The following is an 18,268-nucleotide window of genomic DNA, read 5'->3' on the forward strand; positions in this document are numbered from 1 at the left end:
GTTGCTAATAAACACTCATTTCACAGCCTCAGTGTCCTGTTTATCTCTCACATAAACCACATTAAAACCCACTGAAAACTACCGCCCCGACATGCATATGAAAGATTGGACACCCCTGCTCTGTCTGGAATCTCCCTTAAAATGTCTCCCTTAAAATGTCCCCACTTCGCAGGGAACTATTAGGGCGATTGGAATGCACCCCCTGTTTGCACCCCAGGACGTTGAGCGCTGTAGACCAATGATTATTGTCTCCCCCTGGGGGAGGGTCTCTGATACTGCGGTGGGACCCATTTGTATACATGTTTAATACATGCAGCGTTCTGGCACAGCGATAATAATAACTGTGCTCTGACCTTAATAAGATCACCATGTCCAAAAAGACGTACTATCAGAGGCGCGAGAGCTTCTCCTCAGAGTACTGCTGTGTTCCTCTGTGTGGAGCCACCGCCAAGTACAACTCGGTGCTCAGCTTCCACGCTTTCCCGTCGGATGACGAGTTGAGGAAAGCGTGGATAATCAATATACGACGGGATAACATTACAATAACACCTCATACTCGGGTCTGCAGCCGACACTTCAGGCCAGAAGATATCAAGGACCGAACGGAGTACGGCGGCAGGCGGAGGCTGATAAAGGGCGCCGTGCCGGTGCTGTTTCAATGGAACGACTACGGTGTCGGTAAGAAGCCGAGGTTTGGAGCTGGAGTTTGGGAGAGGGAAGAGGGACCAGGGCGTCGGGAAAACGCAGAAAACGAGCGAGATGCGGAGATAAATGACACAAAAAGGGCTCAGTAACAGCTCTGCTCAGCTTCCAACCTCTCAACCGTGGACCTCCTCCTACTAACTAGCAGCTGCAGCTGCTGCAGGCTATCCGATTCATTGTTGAGGTTTTTGAGAAAGCTGTGAAAACAATTAGCTTCCCTGCTAACTTCACAAATGTCATTCACAGGAAACAAATGCACGACATTTAGGGTTTTCAGACGGGCGACGCCGTTATTTAGCCAGCTGCAGTCGCTGTTCCCAGTCAAAACTGTTCACCTGAACAAAGCAAGCAAGCTAGCTACCTGCTCCTTACTCAGACAACATGCTAACGTAGGCAGCTAGCATGCACGTCTGTGTGTGAGATCCTGCAGCCATGCATTCATTACGGCACCGAAGGTGCAGACCCGTGGTGTGTCGGGCTTACTTCACACCTCGTGTGGCCACTATTTAATGTTAAATATCACTACCAGATGTGAGAAAGACACACCGCTGTCATTTTTGCTTAGCTTCTTTTAACTACATTAGCTGCTAGCACACTTGAACGCACCCAGCGCTGCTTTATTCCACACACACTTAAAAAAAAGATGGTTCTGTAGTGAAGGGAATGGCCCTATTTAGAACCGTGAGTACCATATAGAACCATTTCATGGCGTGAATGGTTCTTTGCTTGGTGAAATTGTTCTTCTTTATGATGGGAAACCTGTTGTATGTGGTTCTTTAACCAAAAAAAAACTTTTTAAAATGGTTCTATATAGCACCAAAAAGTATTCTTCTGTTGTTACAAGCTTGGCAGTGTGACAGTAGAAGAACCCTTTTTGGTGCTGTATAGATCCAAACGTGTAGAACCACATACAGTACATTTTTTTATCAATCTGAAGAACCATTTCACCATGCAAAGAACATGAAATGGTTCCATATAGAACTATACATGTTTCTAAATAGAACCTTTTTTTTACTGAAGAACCATCTTTTTAAGTGTGAAAAAAGACACGTAGGGTTAAATTTCACTTACTGTAGGCTTCTTCATCAGGGGTCACAGGACGCTGTTGGTGGGATATTTTTGGTTGGTGGACAATTCTCACTCCAGCAGTGACACTGAGGTGCTTAAAAACTCCAGCAGCACTGCTGTGTCTGATCCACTCGTACCAGCGCAACACACACTGACTGAGAATGATCCACCACCCAAATAGTACCTGCTCTATGGTGGTCCTTTGAAGAACAGAGTGAAAGAGGCTCAAACAGAGTATGCAAAGAAACAGATGGACTACAGTCTGTAATTGTAGAACTATGAAGTGCTCCTATATAGTAAGTGGAGCTGATACAATGGACAATAAGTGTATATACAAGGAAATGTTCCTAATAAAGTGCTTGGTGAGTGTATATTCTCTATTTAAAAGTATGTAATATATTTAAAGTTGAATGCTTTTTTTATTTATTAAGTATTGCCTGCATATGTCTCTATATATGTGATTGATTCCATCGTAAGTCAATGGCAAAACATTAAAAACTTGAGAACACGTGAGAAACATTTGATTTTTTGGCACACTAGTTTATTTGGTAATTCATTATAATATGCATGATTTATTTAACTAAGCCTAGAGTGAAAGACAATAATTTACTATATTTGATCTTTCGTCATGTACTCGTGGCCTAAAGCTGGAGCTCTTGTTTTACAAGGGGGAAGACTCGACGGACTGAAACGACTTGTGCTGGAAACGGAGGAGGAGATCATTTCAGTTCTTACAGCTTCCCATGTTAGTGATGGTGGTTATCATTATGACACACAGCAGACAAAAGATATCATCTCAGCACGATATTACTGGCCTGATATGTCGAATCGCATAAAAACATGGGTAAGGCATTTACTTAGGCTTCTTATGTTCTTAAAAAACAAAAAAAAAAATTGAAGAGAAAGTACAGCACTGAATAAAGAATTGTGTAGTAAAATGTAAAATAATAATAGATACCATGAATAATAATACATTTTCTTCTTTCGTTTATTTATTATTTCTAGGTAGACGCATGTGACGGATGTGTAAAAATGGATAACGGAAGTTCTGGTTGCGCAACTGGTTATCTAGATGTAAGGCACAGTAACGTGACTGTTCTTGATATTATCTTGTGATTTTCACATAAATAAAAACCATGCAGTACTGTGCAAAAAGTCAGAGACCACCCGTAAGTTATTTAATTTACAGTCAAAACAGACCTTAAGTACAAGTTATTCATTTTTTCAGCATTAGTAAAAAACAGAATACGTATAATTAACAAAAAATTACACAGAAGCATCGACAATTAAATATAGTATCAACATTTTCAGTATTTAGTGTGTCCAACGTTTTGCCACTCTTTTGGGAGATTTTTTACAAAGGAATCTGCAGGGATATTTTTCCACATCTCTTTTTTTTGTTAATGAGATGTGAACACTAACACAAGAACCTTTTAACTTCAGAGTCCTATATCATCTTTGTCTTCTTTTAAGTGCTGTGTGAATGGAAACTTATGGGAGCTGTAGACATGTTTCAACATTTAAATGTGGTGGTGAAAATTCTTGACTAAGAAACTGAGAAAGAAACACTATTGTTCTAAAACATGATCAAATTGCCAGTGATACTGCCTTAGTGAAGTGTTTTAATGTATGGGTTTTTATTGGTATTTAGCCGTTATGAGAAAGTCAAGGAATCAGAAATATCTCTTGAAATGAATGACAGTTATTGTGCATTTTGACTGAAAATGAAATTAATGAAGGGTGGTCTCAGAATTTTGCACCATACTCTAGCTAGAACATAAACAGAGCGGTATCATGCCGTGTTGGCTTGTTTTGATATTGAATAGCGCTTTTGTTTTTTGTTTTTTTTTCTCTTTTTTCTTCAGAGAGCACCCCAAAAAGCCATCAATGATGCAAGAATCTCAGAAGCAACTCATGTTGTCAGAGAAGCTCAGGACATGGAACCTAAGTTCTCAACCACAGCAGACTTCAAGAAGCAGATGATGAGCTCTGGAAATGGAGGCAGTAACCTGCAGTGTCCATACTGCTACTTCCAGTGCAACACCAAATGCTCTTTTCAAATCCATGTTGGCTCCCAGCATCCCCTCCACTGTGAAGATGTATCTGTGGGCCGCTTGGGTAAAGTTATTTTCTACCAGCGCACAGCCAAGCTCTTCCACTGCTACATCTGCTTCTTCACGTCCAAAGACTACAGCAAGTTGTTCGACCACCTGTTGGTCCAGCACAGCTTCTCTGGCAAAGCACTACGGAAGGATGAAGCTTTGGGGTTAAAGCAGAAATCTGACGAAGCCAAGGAAAGCTGCAGAGCCAGTAAGGACAGCAAAGATTCAGATTCATCTGAGGTTGGACATGGGGAAGGAAGTGAGCGGGACAAGGTCCCTAGTCCCAAGATGCAACCCGACAGTTTGATGGATGTAGACACTCTTAAAACAGAAGAAGGACAGAGCATTGAAGGGGGAGCTTCGAACGGATCAAACGAAGACTCCAACTTTTCCAGCAGCTTGTTAAAGAGGAAGCGGAGCTCTGCGTCTTGCAGCGAAGATGACGACGACGAAGAGGAGGACGAGGACGAGTTAGACAGCAGCCAGGCAGCTAAAGAGGAGAAAAATGCTGCAGTCATGAAATACACTGAACACTTGAGCACGCGCTATTACTACTGCAAGTTCTGCAAGTGGCGCTCCAAGAAGAAAGGCTTTTTACTGTACCACGTCAGCCAGAAGCATGACGTCCCCAAGCCGCATGCCTGCAAAGAGTGCAAGAAGACCTTCATGCTGGAAACCCTGCTGACCAAACATGTTAAACTGTTCCATAAACAAGGGTTGTACCAGTGCCCGTTCTGCCCTTTTGAGTCCAATTTCCTTCGAGGGATCCGCCGTCACCTCAATAACTGTAGAGGAGAGGAGGGGGGTGAGATTGAAGGACACATGGATACTGAAGAAAAGGAATGAGGGTGGCAATTGGAGAATGTTGGAATAGGGTGCTTATAGATCATTGAGCTTTGGCTTAAATTGAAATTCCTTCTTTACTCTTAAAAAAATTAAGGTGCCAAAAAGGGTTCTTTGGAGTGATGCCACAGAAGAACGTCTTTGGTTCAATGAAGAACGTTTCAGTGGATTATTCTTCATGGAACAGTATTTAACGAATGAGATTTTTTTTTTAACATTTCAAGAACTTTTTAAACTTTGTTGTTCATGTTGCCAGTATTTTTGAACACTACATCCTAGTAAATGTCTTTTATACTGCATTGTTCGAATGGAAACCTATGGGAGCTATGGACTTGTTTCAACACCTTTACATGAGGTGGTGAAACGTCTTCACTCAAAAACAGAGAAAGAATCAGTAGTGTTTTAATTCAATTGCCAGTGATACTGCCTTAGTGAAGTGTTTTAGTATATGGGGTTTTATTGGTATTATCTTCAGCTGTAATAAGAAAGTCAAGGAATCTACTCACAATAGCATTTTGCTGTTTTAAGAAAAAAGCTATTATACGTATGTACACAGTTCATTGACAATGGTTATATAACCTTAATAGATATTTGTAGTTGATAAAGGTTGATCGCCTTTGCCAGACATTGTTTGTTATTGTTGTAGCCCTTCTCATCGTTTTGGGGGGCAAAACTGCCTTTTTTTCTCTCTCTCTCTTTTTTGTTTTACAGGGTCCATATCATGGAAGACCAAATGGGGATTTTTTTTCTTTGTTTTGTTTGTTTTTTAGATAGAATAATGTAATACAGAAACACTTTCAGAAGGTTTCAAAAGGTACCATACACTCCTCAGTCCATAAATGAAGGCCAAGCTGCAAAAACAGCCCATTTTGGGTTCACTGTTTTCGTGATGTCACGAAAACCAGCACATTTAGTAGTATGCACAAGTTTCCTGGATAATTTACATGTTGATTTCCTCTATGAAAATTAGTACACATCATCTACACTTCTGCACATTGTGTTTTATTTTGCTGAACTCAGTATAACAATATAACTATATAATATACCAAATGGTAAATATGCCACATTTATTTGGCATGTACAAAGGTTGTGGCACATTTAATGTATTTTATTTTTCCAGTGTGTTAAAGCTCAGCAAACAGGTTTACTGTAGGGGATGTGTTCACTTATTTTCACTCAGAAAATCAAACATGACCAGACTTGATCCACATGTTTAAATACAACTGTATATTGTCTTCATCTGGGGCTTCAGTTGTTGGATGCTCTGTGGGAAATGAATTGTCAGTAGTACTAGTTTGAGTAGTATTATGGTTTTGTAGCAGTTACTGTCAAATAGCTATCTACACTATTATTACACTAGCTGTGTTTGTGTACGAGTGTAGTGTGTCAGTACCTCTACTGTTTTAGCAAATACAGTGTTAATGTTTCAGTCTTTTCAGTGTTTAAATAAAAAATGCATGTTGTCATATATTAAAATTGATCTTTATTCATTACATTTAATTCTATAAACTGCATTATACCCCCACTGAATGTAATCTCTACAACATTCAGCATCACAGAAAAATCTTTTATTTCAGTTTTAAAAAATATATATTTTTTTTGTCTATTGTTTTATACATAGAGAGGTTCTCAGGTTAGGAACTATACCAAATTTCAGCTTTGCTAACTCGATAACCTTTCAGTTCTTTGATGCGGGTTTTTGACATTCTCTATACTTTTGTGTTTGCCTGAGCGAAAAATGGCCCTGTGTGCTCGTGCAGCAAGTCACGTCGTCCAGTTTCAAAATGACACACTGTGAGTTGAGATGATTGTAAATTAGTAAATGCAATGGATAATCACATTTAATATGAGAACGCAGCTTCAAACAGCTTTGTAGGTTCAAGCATGAGTCTGTTTGGAGGGTTTTGTTCTTGACAGGTGTGGTTTCCTGGCTGTGACATCATTAATGGTAACTTCCTGTGGAACCCAATGTTCAGTAGCAGTATGTTCAGGGTCTTTCTGTGTTTTAGGCTTCTTTTGCTTAGGAAACGCCCCCTTATGCTACAGACAGTTTATTTACCACTGATGAGGAGGGGGTACAGTTGATATGGTACACTAGTGATGTATTTCTTTGCATTTTTTTTAACGAAGTATGAGTTTACTTTCCTCAATAAACTTGTAAGCGCATGACACATCGGAAGGGGATTCAGGACTGACAGTCAGAGGCGTTTCCAGAGATTGCTTCCACTTTATCAAGCCATGTGAACTGAGAAGCAAGCAAGCATGTGTGCGCGGTTGTAATCTGATAGAGCGTAATTTATATTAAGACGGTTTTCCTCAGCCTTCTTGGGTATGTTTTTATTTCACATTGTTTTTTGCCTTTTAAATAGTAAATTGTATCTCCTAAGTAGTAAATATCTCTGGTAGAGTTTTGTTGTTTATTTATTTTTTTAGCATGAAACTGCTTTGTACAGTTTTGCATGTGGCTTTACAGTAAAAGGGAAACTTTATGTAGATGAATATATAAATATATAAACATATATGTATATAAACTAACTGCATAAGTCTGTAGATTCACAGATGATACTGTGAAACTTCTCAGTTCTTAGCTTGTTCTCCTTTTGTTTACCTTTGTTTTGTTCAAGAAACTGGAAATCACGAGGAGTTTCCACAACATGTTTTCAAACAGTGTCTAGCGTATGTGCATTTTTAGAGGAAGAACAGCTGCCTTGGGCGATAGAAATGAAAAGTAGAGTAGTAGAGGACACTTCTCTAAAAAAAAAAAAAATTCTCACGTTGTGGTGTTTTCCATTTTAGTTTCCTATGTGGTCACAGATGAGAAAACAAAATGTGTGAATATGTGAATGGAATTTCCCTTCAAGAACATTTCTCCTTTGATCACTGAGATCCCATCAGGCATGTTTAAAATGACTCCACCCAATCTAATATTAAACTCAGTAAAAAAAAAAATAACATTAAACGAGCAAATTAATAAAGAAGAAAATAGAATTCACACCAGTGCTTGACTTCGTAGCTGTAAACTAATATAAATAATCTTTTTAGAAAGCTTCTGTAGGTAACAATTTGACAAACTCAGCGCCAGCTCATTTCATGTGTGGTAAAATCACTGAAAACCAAGTCATATCTAGAAAAGAAATTAGCATGTCTGAGATTTCGTTAAAGTAAACCCCCACCTTTGCTCATAAATGCCTTGTTAAAATAATAATATACAGTCTGTACAAATATTTACTGAGTGCGAAAAACATCAGGGAAACCTACCTGATACGTTTACCCCACAGGATGCCTTACAGCTGTCTGCAAGACTGCATTCTAAAATAAATGTAATATAAAAAAATGCAGTCATTAAAATATAAATATAGTTGTATTATAACAAAGTATAAATTCTAAAAAAAAAGCTACAGAAAACTTATGGTACAAAGACTAAAGAATCTGGAGAGATTTTACAGTGAAGAAAACGCCCAAGATACTTTTATACAGTCGTATGCAGAAGTGTGGGCACCCCTTGTTAAATAACATGTTCTGCTGGTGTTATAAGTGTAAATAAGCTTACACGTCCTTCACTGTGAACACGCTTCTGCACATTATAATGCACAATTACTGTTTATTCATTGAATTTACCATTTGGGAAAAAAATGTCAAGTTGTGGCACATTGATGTTTTGTTTTATTTATTCTAATGTGTTAAACTCAGCAAATAAATAGAAATCGTCCACTAAAATCTGCAGAAAATTGTCATATTTAAGTTGTTCTCTGTAGAGGATGTTTTCACATATTTTCACTTAAAAAATCAACAAAACGTGTCATTTGACTGGGGGTGTTCAAACGAGTATATGTGCTCTACCAGCTCAACCATTAAATGAGAAGGTTTAGTGCTGTTATATTGACAAAGGGCTGCAACAAAGTAGTTACTAAATACAAAGTTTGCCTTTTCTCATATTTTCTCAGACAACTTACATATAAATAAAAAAAAAAATCTGTGTTATATAATCAGGGATCCCAGTAAATCTTTTACAGTCAGTTTGTTTACTAAAATCAAAACATTTTGCCGCAGCTGTTTTACTCTGAACACTTGATTAACTGTAACAGAGTCTTGGACTCTTAATTTGTGCCTATGATCAGGTTTGACCAAATGACAAGTGCTAGCCAAAATATTTGGGGAGATATTTCATGCAGTAAATAGAAATATAGGTAAATTGTAAATTGAGCCGGGCTGTTACTGCCCTATTACCTCCACTTTCCGTAAAAGACTAGCTAGTGACACCAAAGATAGCGCTTTCTAAACGGGTGCGCTGGTGTCTCATTGTGGAGGTATGACTAATTTCTGGAGAAAACATACGGTTATTTATTTAAAAATGACGACATTTATTTGCTCCCATGGTTACCACATCTCTTTATGTATGACACAGACTAAATTCAGATGCATTTGTGTCAGCTTTATATACAGTACAGCGCCAAAGTCTTGGGCACCTAGGCAAAATGTTTAAAACTGTTTATATGGGCAATCATTGTGTTCCTCCATGTAAATACAACATATAATATTTTAATATTAGCAGTAGTAGTTTTTAAAAAGAAGCTGATATCTTTTGAGCCGTTAGAAGAACGCAGGTTTAGTTCCTGATTTCTTCTCGATGCCCTCGGCCATCATACAAATTTCTTGAAATGCATCACCAGCAAACCTGATTTAGCTTAATAATGCATTGACTGAGCCAAACAAGGGACTGGATGATAACCACAAATTATACTTAATAATCTAATAGTACTTAAATGATCTAGATAAGGATCTGCAAATGGTTTAACTTTTCCTTTTTTGCATTAAAGGTATTTGTATTTATTCTAAAATTAGTGTTTTTCTGAGCAAAAACATTCACTGTCTGAATAAATAGCTTTTTAATAAAATTTTCTCAGCTGCCTAAGAATTGTGTTCTGTACTGTATAAATTTAGAATTGTTTGCATATATATATATAAGTTATTACTATGTAAAATACAGTTAGAAACACACAGGTTAAATTCCTTTGTGATTTAATGGAACGAATGATTGATTAGTTGAAGAAGGTATTGGATGGTAACTGTAAATACGGGACGTCCTCGAGAAGAGCTTTGGAAATGATTAAGCTTACACATCGATAGACATCAAATCACAGTGTCTTGTTTGTTTGTTTGTTTTAATTCTATTTTTAATTTTTCTGAGCAAATAAATGTCCAGATAAATGGTTTTACACATTAAGACTTTTGCACTGTATTGTGCACATTTATATAGACATAGACATACACACAATATACACAAAGCACAGGTCTATGAGTGTCATTAGGCACAATTTTTCACAGTTGATTATTTTGTGAACAAAATAAAAATGGTTGTGCAACTCAACAGTAAAGTGCATGGCAGGGTGCCTATTGGATATTAACCTATTAGGAGCAGTTATAGAGTAATATGTATTAACATTGCCATTGAGGATACATGCTCACTTTTTTTGTTTGTTTTTTTGTGTGTTGTTTCAGATCCACAAACTCCAGCTGCTCCAAAATGAACAATTCCTCTCAAAGTATAGACAATGCCACACTGGACGCACTGGTCAGCCCTCTAATGACTGTTGCTCTGCCTATCATCTACATCATGGTGTTTGTTATCAGCACTCCGTGCAATCTTATCGCCCTCATTCTTCTCTGTGGCCTTACGAAGCGTGCAACTCCCACAATTATCTATTCCATTAACCTCTGTCTTGCAGATCTGCTCTACAGCATCACGCTACCACTGCAAGTAAGAACAAACACTTCTTAAAAAATTATTTTATTTAAATGTGTATTTTTTTTAACACAACAGATCTTAATACAATGCAGTTTTACAGAAAGTCCGGACCCTTAACAAGCAAGCTGAGGACAATAACGGAAATGAAACGCTCTTTAAGAGCATGAGAAAGAAACCTTCAGAGGAACCTAGACTCAAAACAGCCCAGAACAACAGCAGATAGCTGAGTTGTGATAAAAGTCATACATGAGTAAAAGTGAGATACTCTGATGGGTGGCATATGCCAATGGCTAACGACAGAAGTTACCTAGGGCTGCTGAGTGGTGCAGCCATGTAAGCGTTGACTCATTGTCTGATCTCCAGCATTGCCACAGCCACACATGGCCAGGAGTCCTAGAAAACATAGCTGGCCTTGCTCTTTCTGGGTGTGTAGGATGACCCTTTATCTCCCCAACGCAGGCGTCTGTTACCTGATGTACCAAAGACTCCTGTAATCTTAATCTTTCAGTAGAGATCTCAGTAGTCACACATTCTGAGTTTTCATGCCTTGAGTAACTAAGGAATTTTAGGAGAATCACATTTAAGTTTCCTGAGCCATCAAAGACCAACGCTTGTACAACAGCTTAACCAGAAAAGGACACCCAGAAGATAGCCCTTCACCTTTTACCTGAAGAGAGAATCGAGTCACCAAAGGGCTGAAATAAACAAGTAGGTTTGCAGCCTATTTTAAAAAATAAGACTGTGTAGGAGAACCAAACACTGACAGGATGGTTATTCCACAGATCTGATAGAAGAAAGGATGGAACCTCATAATAGGTGATGAGTTCACTCAGTTACCTGCCAAGGCCATTTAGAGCTTTTTAAGTTTGTCGTTTAATTTGTTGTGTAACCTAAAGAGAACATGAACTACTTTCTCCACATCATGTGAAGTACATTTCTCAACATAGATTTTCTAGATGGAGGATGCGTGTTTTAGTAGTCATCTATATGTCAAGTGAGATTAGAATTAAGAGTGACACCAAGGTGTTTCACAGCTATACTTAATGCAAATAAAAGGCCACCATAAATGGCATTAACATAAACAGACAACTTGTTTCTAGAAGCTTTTGGTAAAAGCATGTCTGTTTTGTTTAAATTTTGCAGGAGCATTCATCATTGTTTGGCATTAAAAACATTATTTTTTTCAAATCATCTGATTTGGCTGATACAAGCAACTATGTGTCATTGTAATAGCAGTGAAAGCAAATGCTAAATTAATGGATAGCATTAACAGCAGGATATATAATAGAAATTGCAGTAGTCCTACAAGAGAGCCCTGGGGGATGCCACACTTTACTTTTGTGCTTGCAGAAACTTACATTTACGTTTACAAACAGTTAACAGCCATTAGAGTGTCACCTCTCAGGTCTTCACAAGTTCAAACAAATACACATAGCCCTGGTTGTATACTATCTGCAAAAATGCTGCCATGATGAGGTCTAAATCCTAACTAAAACCTTATATGTCAGTGATTCTTATGCATGTTTATCTTCAGACATTTGGCCTTTGACATGGTTAGATAAACAAACAATATGTAAAATACCATCATACTGCTTAATTTCAACTAATTGACAGTTCAGTCACTTCCCTGATTTTTCTAGGTGTGCTATCATCTTCAACGCAATGACTGGATCTTTGGCAAGGTGTCTTGTGGAATTTCAACAGCTGCTTTCTACTGCAATATGACCTGCTCAATCTTCACAACCTGTGCCATAGCTCTGGAGCGATACTGCGGTGTTGTACACCCTTTGAAAACCAAACATCTGCGAAGCACCCGAAAAGCCATCCTGATCTGTCTCCTCATTTGGGCTGTTATGCTTGTCTTCCAGATGCCTTATTTCGTGCATGATTTTACTCGGTTTATTCCTCAGCTCAATGTTACCACCTGTTTTGATGTGATTCCTAAAAAAGTTTTTGAAGGATGGAAAGGATATCTCTACTTTGTTTCCATATATTTATTCTTCAATGTGTTGCCAATGATCATTTTAGTTGCTTGTTATTGTGCAGTGGCTCGTGCCCTGAGACAGACGCTTGATGCAGGAGTCCAGCGTTCACACAAGCGCACACAGACTTTGGTGATAGTTGCGGCCCTTTGCTACATCACATGCTACCTGCCTAATATGATCGTCCAGCCCATCCACATGGTTTATCGGAGCAAAAACCATGGCATATATGCCTACTACAAGCTCACATTGGGTCTTAACAGCTTCAACTGTTGCTTTGACCCTTTTGTGTACTATCTTGCTTCCAGAGAGCTCCGGCAAGCGCTGTGGAGAGTGCTTGGCCGGTGGAACTGCTGTCCCAGTAACATGGGAGAGGAGACTGTTGCCTCAAATTTGTCTGAATTGCCCAGTGCCACCAGAGGAAATCAAAATGACAGTAGAGCCCTAATAAGTCAATAATGAAATGCTGTAAAAAGATTACTTGCTTCTGAGGGCTACATGAGAATGCGGAGCTTTTTCTGTGGTGCTCAGACAACGGGCAGACAAAATAATGTAAATAGCAATGAAATTAAAGTACTTAAAGAAATGGTTTGGTGAAATATCAAATTTTCCCAACTTACCCTGTATGTAGCCAAGACATGTCCAAATTTAGTTTATAACTTGAATGCTGAGGCTAATATTGCTAACAAACACTAGAACTCAAAAGTCACCCAGATAGCCTAAATTGTTTGTGTAAAAATATATCACCAAAACTTCTCTCAACCCACTCAAACCACATCCAGGGGGAATCCACTTTAGACTGTCTGTATTCACAAACCACCACGGGTAATGATGCAGCAGATGTGGGGGGGGTGAAGGGGACATGTCCCCTGCACTCTCACAGTCAAGAGATTCTGTCCACACACTTTTCACACACTGCGTTTTTCCTGAATTGAACTTGTGACTGGCAATCACAAATCACTGAGGAAAAAACACCCTTTTAAGATTAATAGCATTTATAGGTATAGGTTACTTGGCTGACTGAACGGTGACCCAGCCAATCACAATTAAGCAGCGTAGGCCGAACCAGACCAAACGCATTGCACAAAGTCTTATGAGTTTAAGAGAGTGGATTAAATTGGCTGGCAAATTTGCCTTGACTAAAAAAAATAAGAACATGTAAAATTTGACCACGTTCTGGTATTAAAAATATTTTGTCAAAAACTATTGAGTCAGGAAAAAAACTGGCTAGTAGTAGCTTGCTATTACAGCAGTCATCCGCTAGTGGATATATTCTGTTGACTAACATAACTGCTCAGTCAGAGATGTATCGCCTCCTGTTTGGCACTTACTGCTTCTAGTGATGGGGTGTCAACTCCAAAAAGTCAGTTCTTTGACTCCAGCATGACTGGGAGTCAGGTTTGATTCCTGGCCAACAACTTTGAGAGTCGCTTTGTCAAACATAACGTCATTGCATACTCATCTGAGTACTAGAGTTTTTCATAGTAACTGATGTTGTAAATATGCATTTTAGAGAACAATTTGAGCAGGAAGGGTTAGGTATGATAAGCAATCTGAAAAATGTGCTGTTAACAGGAGTGGTGGATGACGTGGTGCATATGTACCCAGAACTAAAGAAAGGATTCTAGGAAGTACAAATAGCAATGTTCAGATTTATGTATAATATACAGTCCAGCAAGCATTCTTCAAGAATTGTGTCCAGCAGTATGTGCCCTGTTGCTTACTGACAACTGTGTCCGCTTCACTTTTGATATGGCTGCTTTGCCCTGACCACCGGAGCAAGACTGCAGATTTAGAATCAGACAGTGACAGTCAAAAATACAGAGCAATCTGATCTAAGATCAGTCCTGCTTTGTGAATACCAGCTCTGGTGTCGTCTAAAATGGCTACCCATAGCGGTGAAGTTTAGTTTATTTTTATAGCTCACAGTGCTCTAAACCACATCAGCAAGTCTTTGCAACCTTAATGAAGACCTGGTTGCAGTTTAAGATGGCTGAGAGGAGTTTTGGAGACGTATTTTTTACAAAATCCATTTTGGTAACTGTTGTGTTCTGCTGTTTACTAGCTACGTTAGCCTTGTAGCTCCAGTACTGAACTAAAGAAACTACATTTAGACTCCAAACATGTCTTCGCTGACTGGCTACATCTAGAGTTAGTGGAAGATTGATTGGCCCAACCATTTCTTTAAGAAGATGCAGAGCACCCATTGCCTGCAGAATACCTTCGGCCATTATTGGATTTACGTCATTCTTGAACTATACCATCCTGAAAGGAAAAGAATCCAGTGTTTGAGAGCTCGAGGTGGAAATTTTCACACTCTGTGCTCCAGAAAATGTCCCATGGAGACATTGTTGAGAGGTTTTAGTTATGGAGGCAATGCAAAGCATTTTGCTTCATAATCACCATTCATAAGTTTGTTTAGTAATGTCCTTAGTTAGTTTTCAACACAGGCTACAGTTCAGACCTGTGCCCAGACATTTCGGAGAGCAAGAGATCAAAGAAATATTTTATTAAATTAAATTTAATTTAATTTACAGCATGTCTTTAGAGCAGTGGTTTGCAACCCTGGTCATGGAAAGCTACCTTCCCTTAGTTTAGTTCCGACCTGTATCCAATAAGCTGCCCTGTCCTCTAACTCAAATACATCTGATCCAGCCATGATTTGACTGATGTGACTTGGACAGAGGTTTATTAGCTGGAACAGGTATGGCACAAATTGTGGTTGAAACTAAGCTCTGCGGGAAGGTAGCTCTGCAGGATCAGGGTTGGAGACCACTGCTTTAGAGGAAGGCAAATGTCAGGTTAGGCGTCTCACCTAAAGTTTTGCATAGTTCTGATTTGAGAGCATTCTAACGAAAGAAGAGCATTGGACAGACAATCTCCTGTTTCGGAGCTATTAAAACCTTCGTAAAATTAAGTTGTAACTTTCTTTAAGGTGGTCTGTGCTCGAGCCCACAGAGCCCTACACAGTTTCATGCTTTTACAATAACAAAAACTTGATTCAGCAAGGTCGAAGCAGCTAAGGCAAAATCACCGAAAATGGCCGGTACTACACCAGAGGTGGCACCCAAGAGAGATCTAGCTTGTGGAACCTGAGCCAACCCACAAGTTCAAACCCCAGCACGATGCAAAACTCAGCCTCACTGAAACGGATCTTGAACAATGGCGAAGGCCAAATAAAATGCAGCTATTATACGCAATGATCAAGAGGGCACTGCTACAGTCTGATGGCGAAATGGCTCTTTGATCTTGCAAAGTGGCTTTATATTCATTCACTATTATCTAACCATGCATAGAATTAGACCTTATGACTCAATGTGAGGTGGCTGTTCGTGACATTATGGATCCACGCTTTCGGAGTTGAAAACAGACGTGGTTCGAAAGCATCTTTTGACTTTCTCCAATGTAAACACATCTGGATGTAGGAATGGTGAAAGATGATTAGTCAGATTATACCTCTTTTTCATTGCGCAAGGTAGCATTGTGCTTCTTACAGAAAGAATGCATTTCATTGAAACTGGGTCACGGAGATGCTGAATTAGGTTTGCGCTAATTTATGAGGCCCTTTTTTTAGCATTGACTTGTAAAAACTGTTCCTCTTTCCTGACTCAGTTGGTCATGTTTAACTATAAGTTTTGAGATAGCTCTATAAAGACAATTACATATTTTACATTTTTGTACATGCAGCAGGGCCTTCTAATATGTCGTCATTTGCTTGCCTCATGTATTTTCGAAAACGCACAAATCCAGTCTTTAACAGCGGATGTTTATTGTTAACTATTCAACCAGATATGACTCATCTGCTTAGCTGCCTTTGTAAATCTGATTTAGCTATTTAGCATGTTAGTGTTTTTCTTGTGGTGTTTCTGTTAATGTGTCCAACCTTTAAATGATGTGTTTTTGAAATGTACAGCATGTTCCTCAGGTAATTTCAGTTTTTGTTATGCGCTGGCCTGCGGGACATGTGTTTTGCATTAATATTATGTTTATTTTTAAAAGCTATTTCATTTTTAATGAATAATGACCATTTTTTGCTTCTGTGTATTTCATATGGAGATATTAAAAATATCAAAAAGCATGCAGTGGTGTCAGAGGGTCAGATTTGATGAGGAAAAAATCACTCATTCCAAATTATTTTTCACAAGACTGTTGTATTTCGAGGTTACGGCCAAAATATCCAGTTGTGGAAAAGAAGTGTCGTTCATTACTGCTTTAGCTAAGTCCAGGAATGAGTGCTTACTTGTTATTTTTCTATGTCCCATTAAATGGTGGGTTGCATGAAAACATGCAGGGTTGCGGCTGTCGTTACAGCCCAGTGAAGCTGAAAGGAAGAAGGACAGGAAAAACACAAGCCTCTCAAGAAAGAAAGACATGAATGTGGCTTCATAATCACTGCTTGGAAAAGCCCAGATGTCATTGCTAAAATCTGTGCCCAAAAATCCAGAAAAACGAACTGCCAGTTGAACATCATTGGTTGCTGCTAACTGGCTCTTATTTACCTGGTTTATACTTTATATTCTCAGTAACTGGATATAATCTGTCTTCACTAAATTAGGCTGCAGGTTAGCAGAAAGCTAAGTGGCTAGCAGGCTAACAATCCAAGATACACTTTCAGTTTAGGCCTTCACAGACTCTCTTTAACTGGTTTACACTAGATTCTCTGTAACTGAATATATTCTGCCCTCTCTAGAGTAGGCTGCAGGTTAGCAGAAAGATAATGGCTAACAGGTTAACAAAACAGACAGACAGATAGACAGACAGACTGAGTTTAAGCCTTCACAGAATAAGTTACTTCAAAACTGAGACATACAAAGAAAAAAAATGTTATTTGGATGTCTGTTATGAGCTTGAAAGGCATGTATTTAAACTAAAGCTAACATCAAAATCCAGTATAGTGCTGAGCTAAACCCACTAGCTTCATGCTAACATACTATAGTAAACATAGGGGCAGCATAGAGCTGGTTTAAAAAAACTTGCAAATGAACAGATTTCTGCATTAATGTAATGCTTTACGGTTTTATGTATGTAAATGACAGTGTAAACAAAATTAAAAAGTCAAAATAAAATGACTTTTACAGTAAATAATTAGTGAAGGCTATGAAGAGAATGCTTTGAGCAATGGGCTTCTCTCCTGCAGGTGCAGGTTTCTGTTAATGAATTGATTACAAGCATTGACACACAAGAATTTTATCAGCATCCCAAAAGAAAAATAAATAAATAAAAATTATTTACCACATTTTTTTTGTCATGTTAAGGTTGTTATTAGCATTTAACACATTGTCTGTTTACACTTTGCCAGAAGTTCTGTCCATACTTCAATACAAGGTTCTGTCCATACAAGGTTGATGGGGTGCAGGAATAAAATACATAAACTCGATAATAACTAAAAACTTTTACTGTGAAAAAAAATGGAACAGAAAAACAATGTAAATTATGATCATATTAACTATGAGACACAAAATGTTGCATTTTTTTTTTTTACATTTTTTTTATTGTGATGTTTCACAGTTTGTTGAAAAATCAGTTTCTCATGGGTTCTTTTTTTTCTCTCATTGTCACATAACAGTTACTTAGCAGTGTGGCTCCCTCTCACCTGGTGAGAAAGTAAGAATTCAAGTCTCTCACTAGGCAAAAGCATGACCCAGAAAAAAATGTACAAAAAGTCATGGTTCAAAATAAAGTAGTGCATGCTTCTCACCACAAGCCTATAACCACAAAATAACCTACACAAAGTTTGGGGCATGTACAGTGAGCTATTTACCAACACATCAAAATGCTCTGTCCAATTATAAAAGTTTGGTTGATGTTGTTACCTTTCCTTTATT

General features: G+C 38.4%; 2 protein-coding genes across 2 annotated transcripts; both read left to right on the forward strand.

Moving 5' to 3' along the window:
* Positions 1-274: 274 nt before the first annotated feature.
* Positions 275-5,862, forward strand: LOC118798089 (chromosome alignment-maintaining phosphoprotein 1-like). Its single transcript, XM_036557427.1, has 4 exons — positions 275-678; positions 2,439-2,614; positions 2,776-2,844; positions 3,636-5,862. Exons 1-4 carry the CDS (start codon positions 369-371, stop codon positions 4,716-4,718), a joined length of 1,638 nt encoding a protein of 545 aa, XP_036413320.1. The 5' UTR covers positions 275-368; the 3' UTR covers positions 4,719-5,862.
* Positions 5,863-6,620: 758 nt separating this feature from the next.
* Positions 6,621-16,481, forward strand: LOC118798375 (P2Y purinoceptor 8-like). Its single transcript, XM_036557806.1, has 3 exons — positions 6,621-7,044; positions 10,215-10,473; positions 12,102-16,481. Exons 2-3 carry the CDS (start codon positions 10,240-10,242, stop codon positions 12,900-12,902), a joined length of 1,035 nt encoding a protein of 344 aa, XP_036413699.1. The 5' UTR covers positions 6,621-7,044; positions 10,215-10,239; the 3' UTR covers positions 12,903-16,481.
* Positions 16,482-18,268: the final 1,787 nt, after the last annotated feature.

The sequence above is a fragment of the Colossoma macropomum genome, unplaced genomic scaffold, assembly GCF_904425465.1.
Source record: "Colossoma macropomum unplaced genomic scaffold, Colossoma_macropomum, whole genome shotgun sequence".
Classification (NCBI taxonomy): domain Eukaryota; kingdom Metazoa; phylum Chordata; class Actinopteri; order Characiformes; family Serrasalmidae; genus Colossoma; species Colossoma macropomum.

What these genes read in the sequence shown, in the direction of transcription:
- LOC118798375 (XM_036557806.1), top strand. Translation starts at nt 10,240, where the DNA reads ATGAACAATTCCTCTCAAAGTATAGACAATGCCACACTGGACGCACTG. An exon ending in GCATCACGCTACCACTGCAA is followed by an intron (nt 10,474 to 12,101) that starts GTAAGAACAAAC and finishes TGATTTTTCTAG; the next exon opens with GTGTGCTATCATCTTCAACG.
- LOC118798089 (XM_036557427.1), top strand. Translation starts at nt 369, where the DNA reads ATGTCCAAAAAGACGTACTATCAGAGGCGCGAGAGCTTCTCCTCAGAG. An exon ending in ATGGAACGACTACGGTGTCG is followed by an intron (nt 679 to 2,438) that starts GTAAGAAGCCGA and finishes TTGTTTTACAAG; the next exon opens with GGGGAAGACTCGACGGACTG. An exon ending in GCGCAACTGGTTATCTAGAT is followed by an intron (nt 2,845 to 3,635) that starts GTAAGGCACAGT and finishes TTTTTTCTTCAG; the next exon opens with AGAGCACCCCAAAAAGCCAT.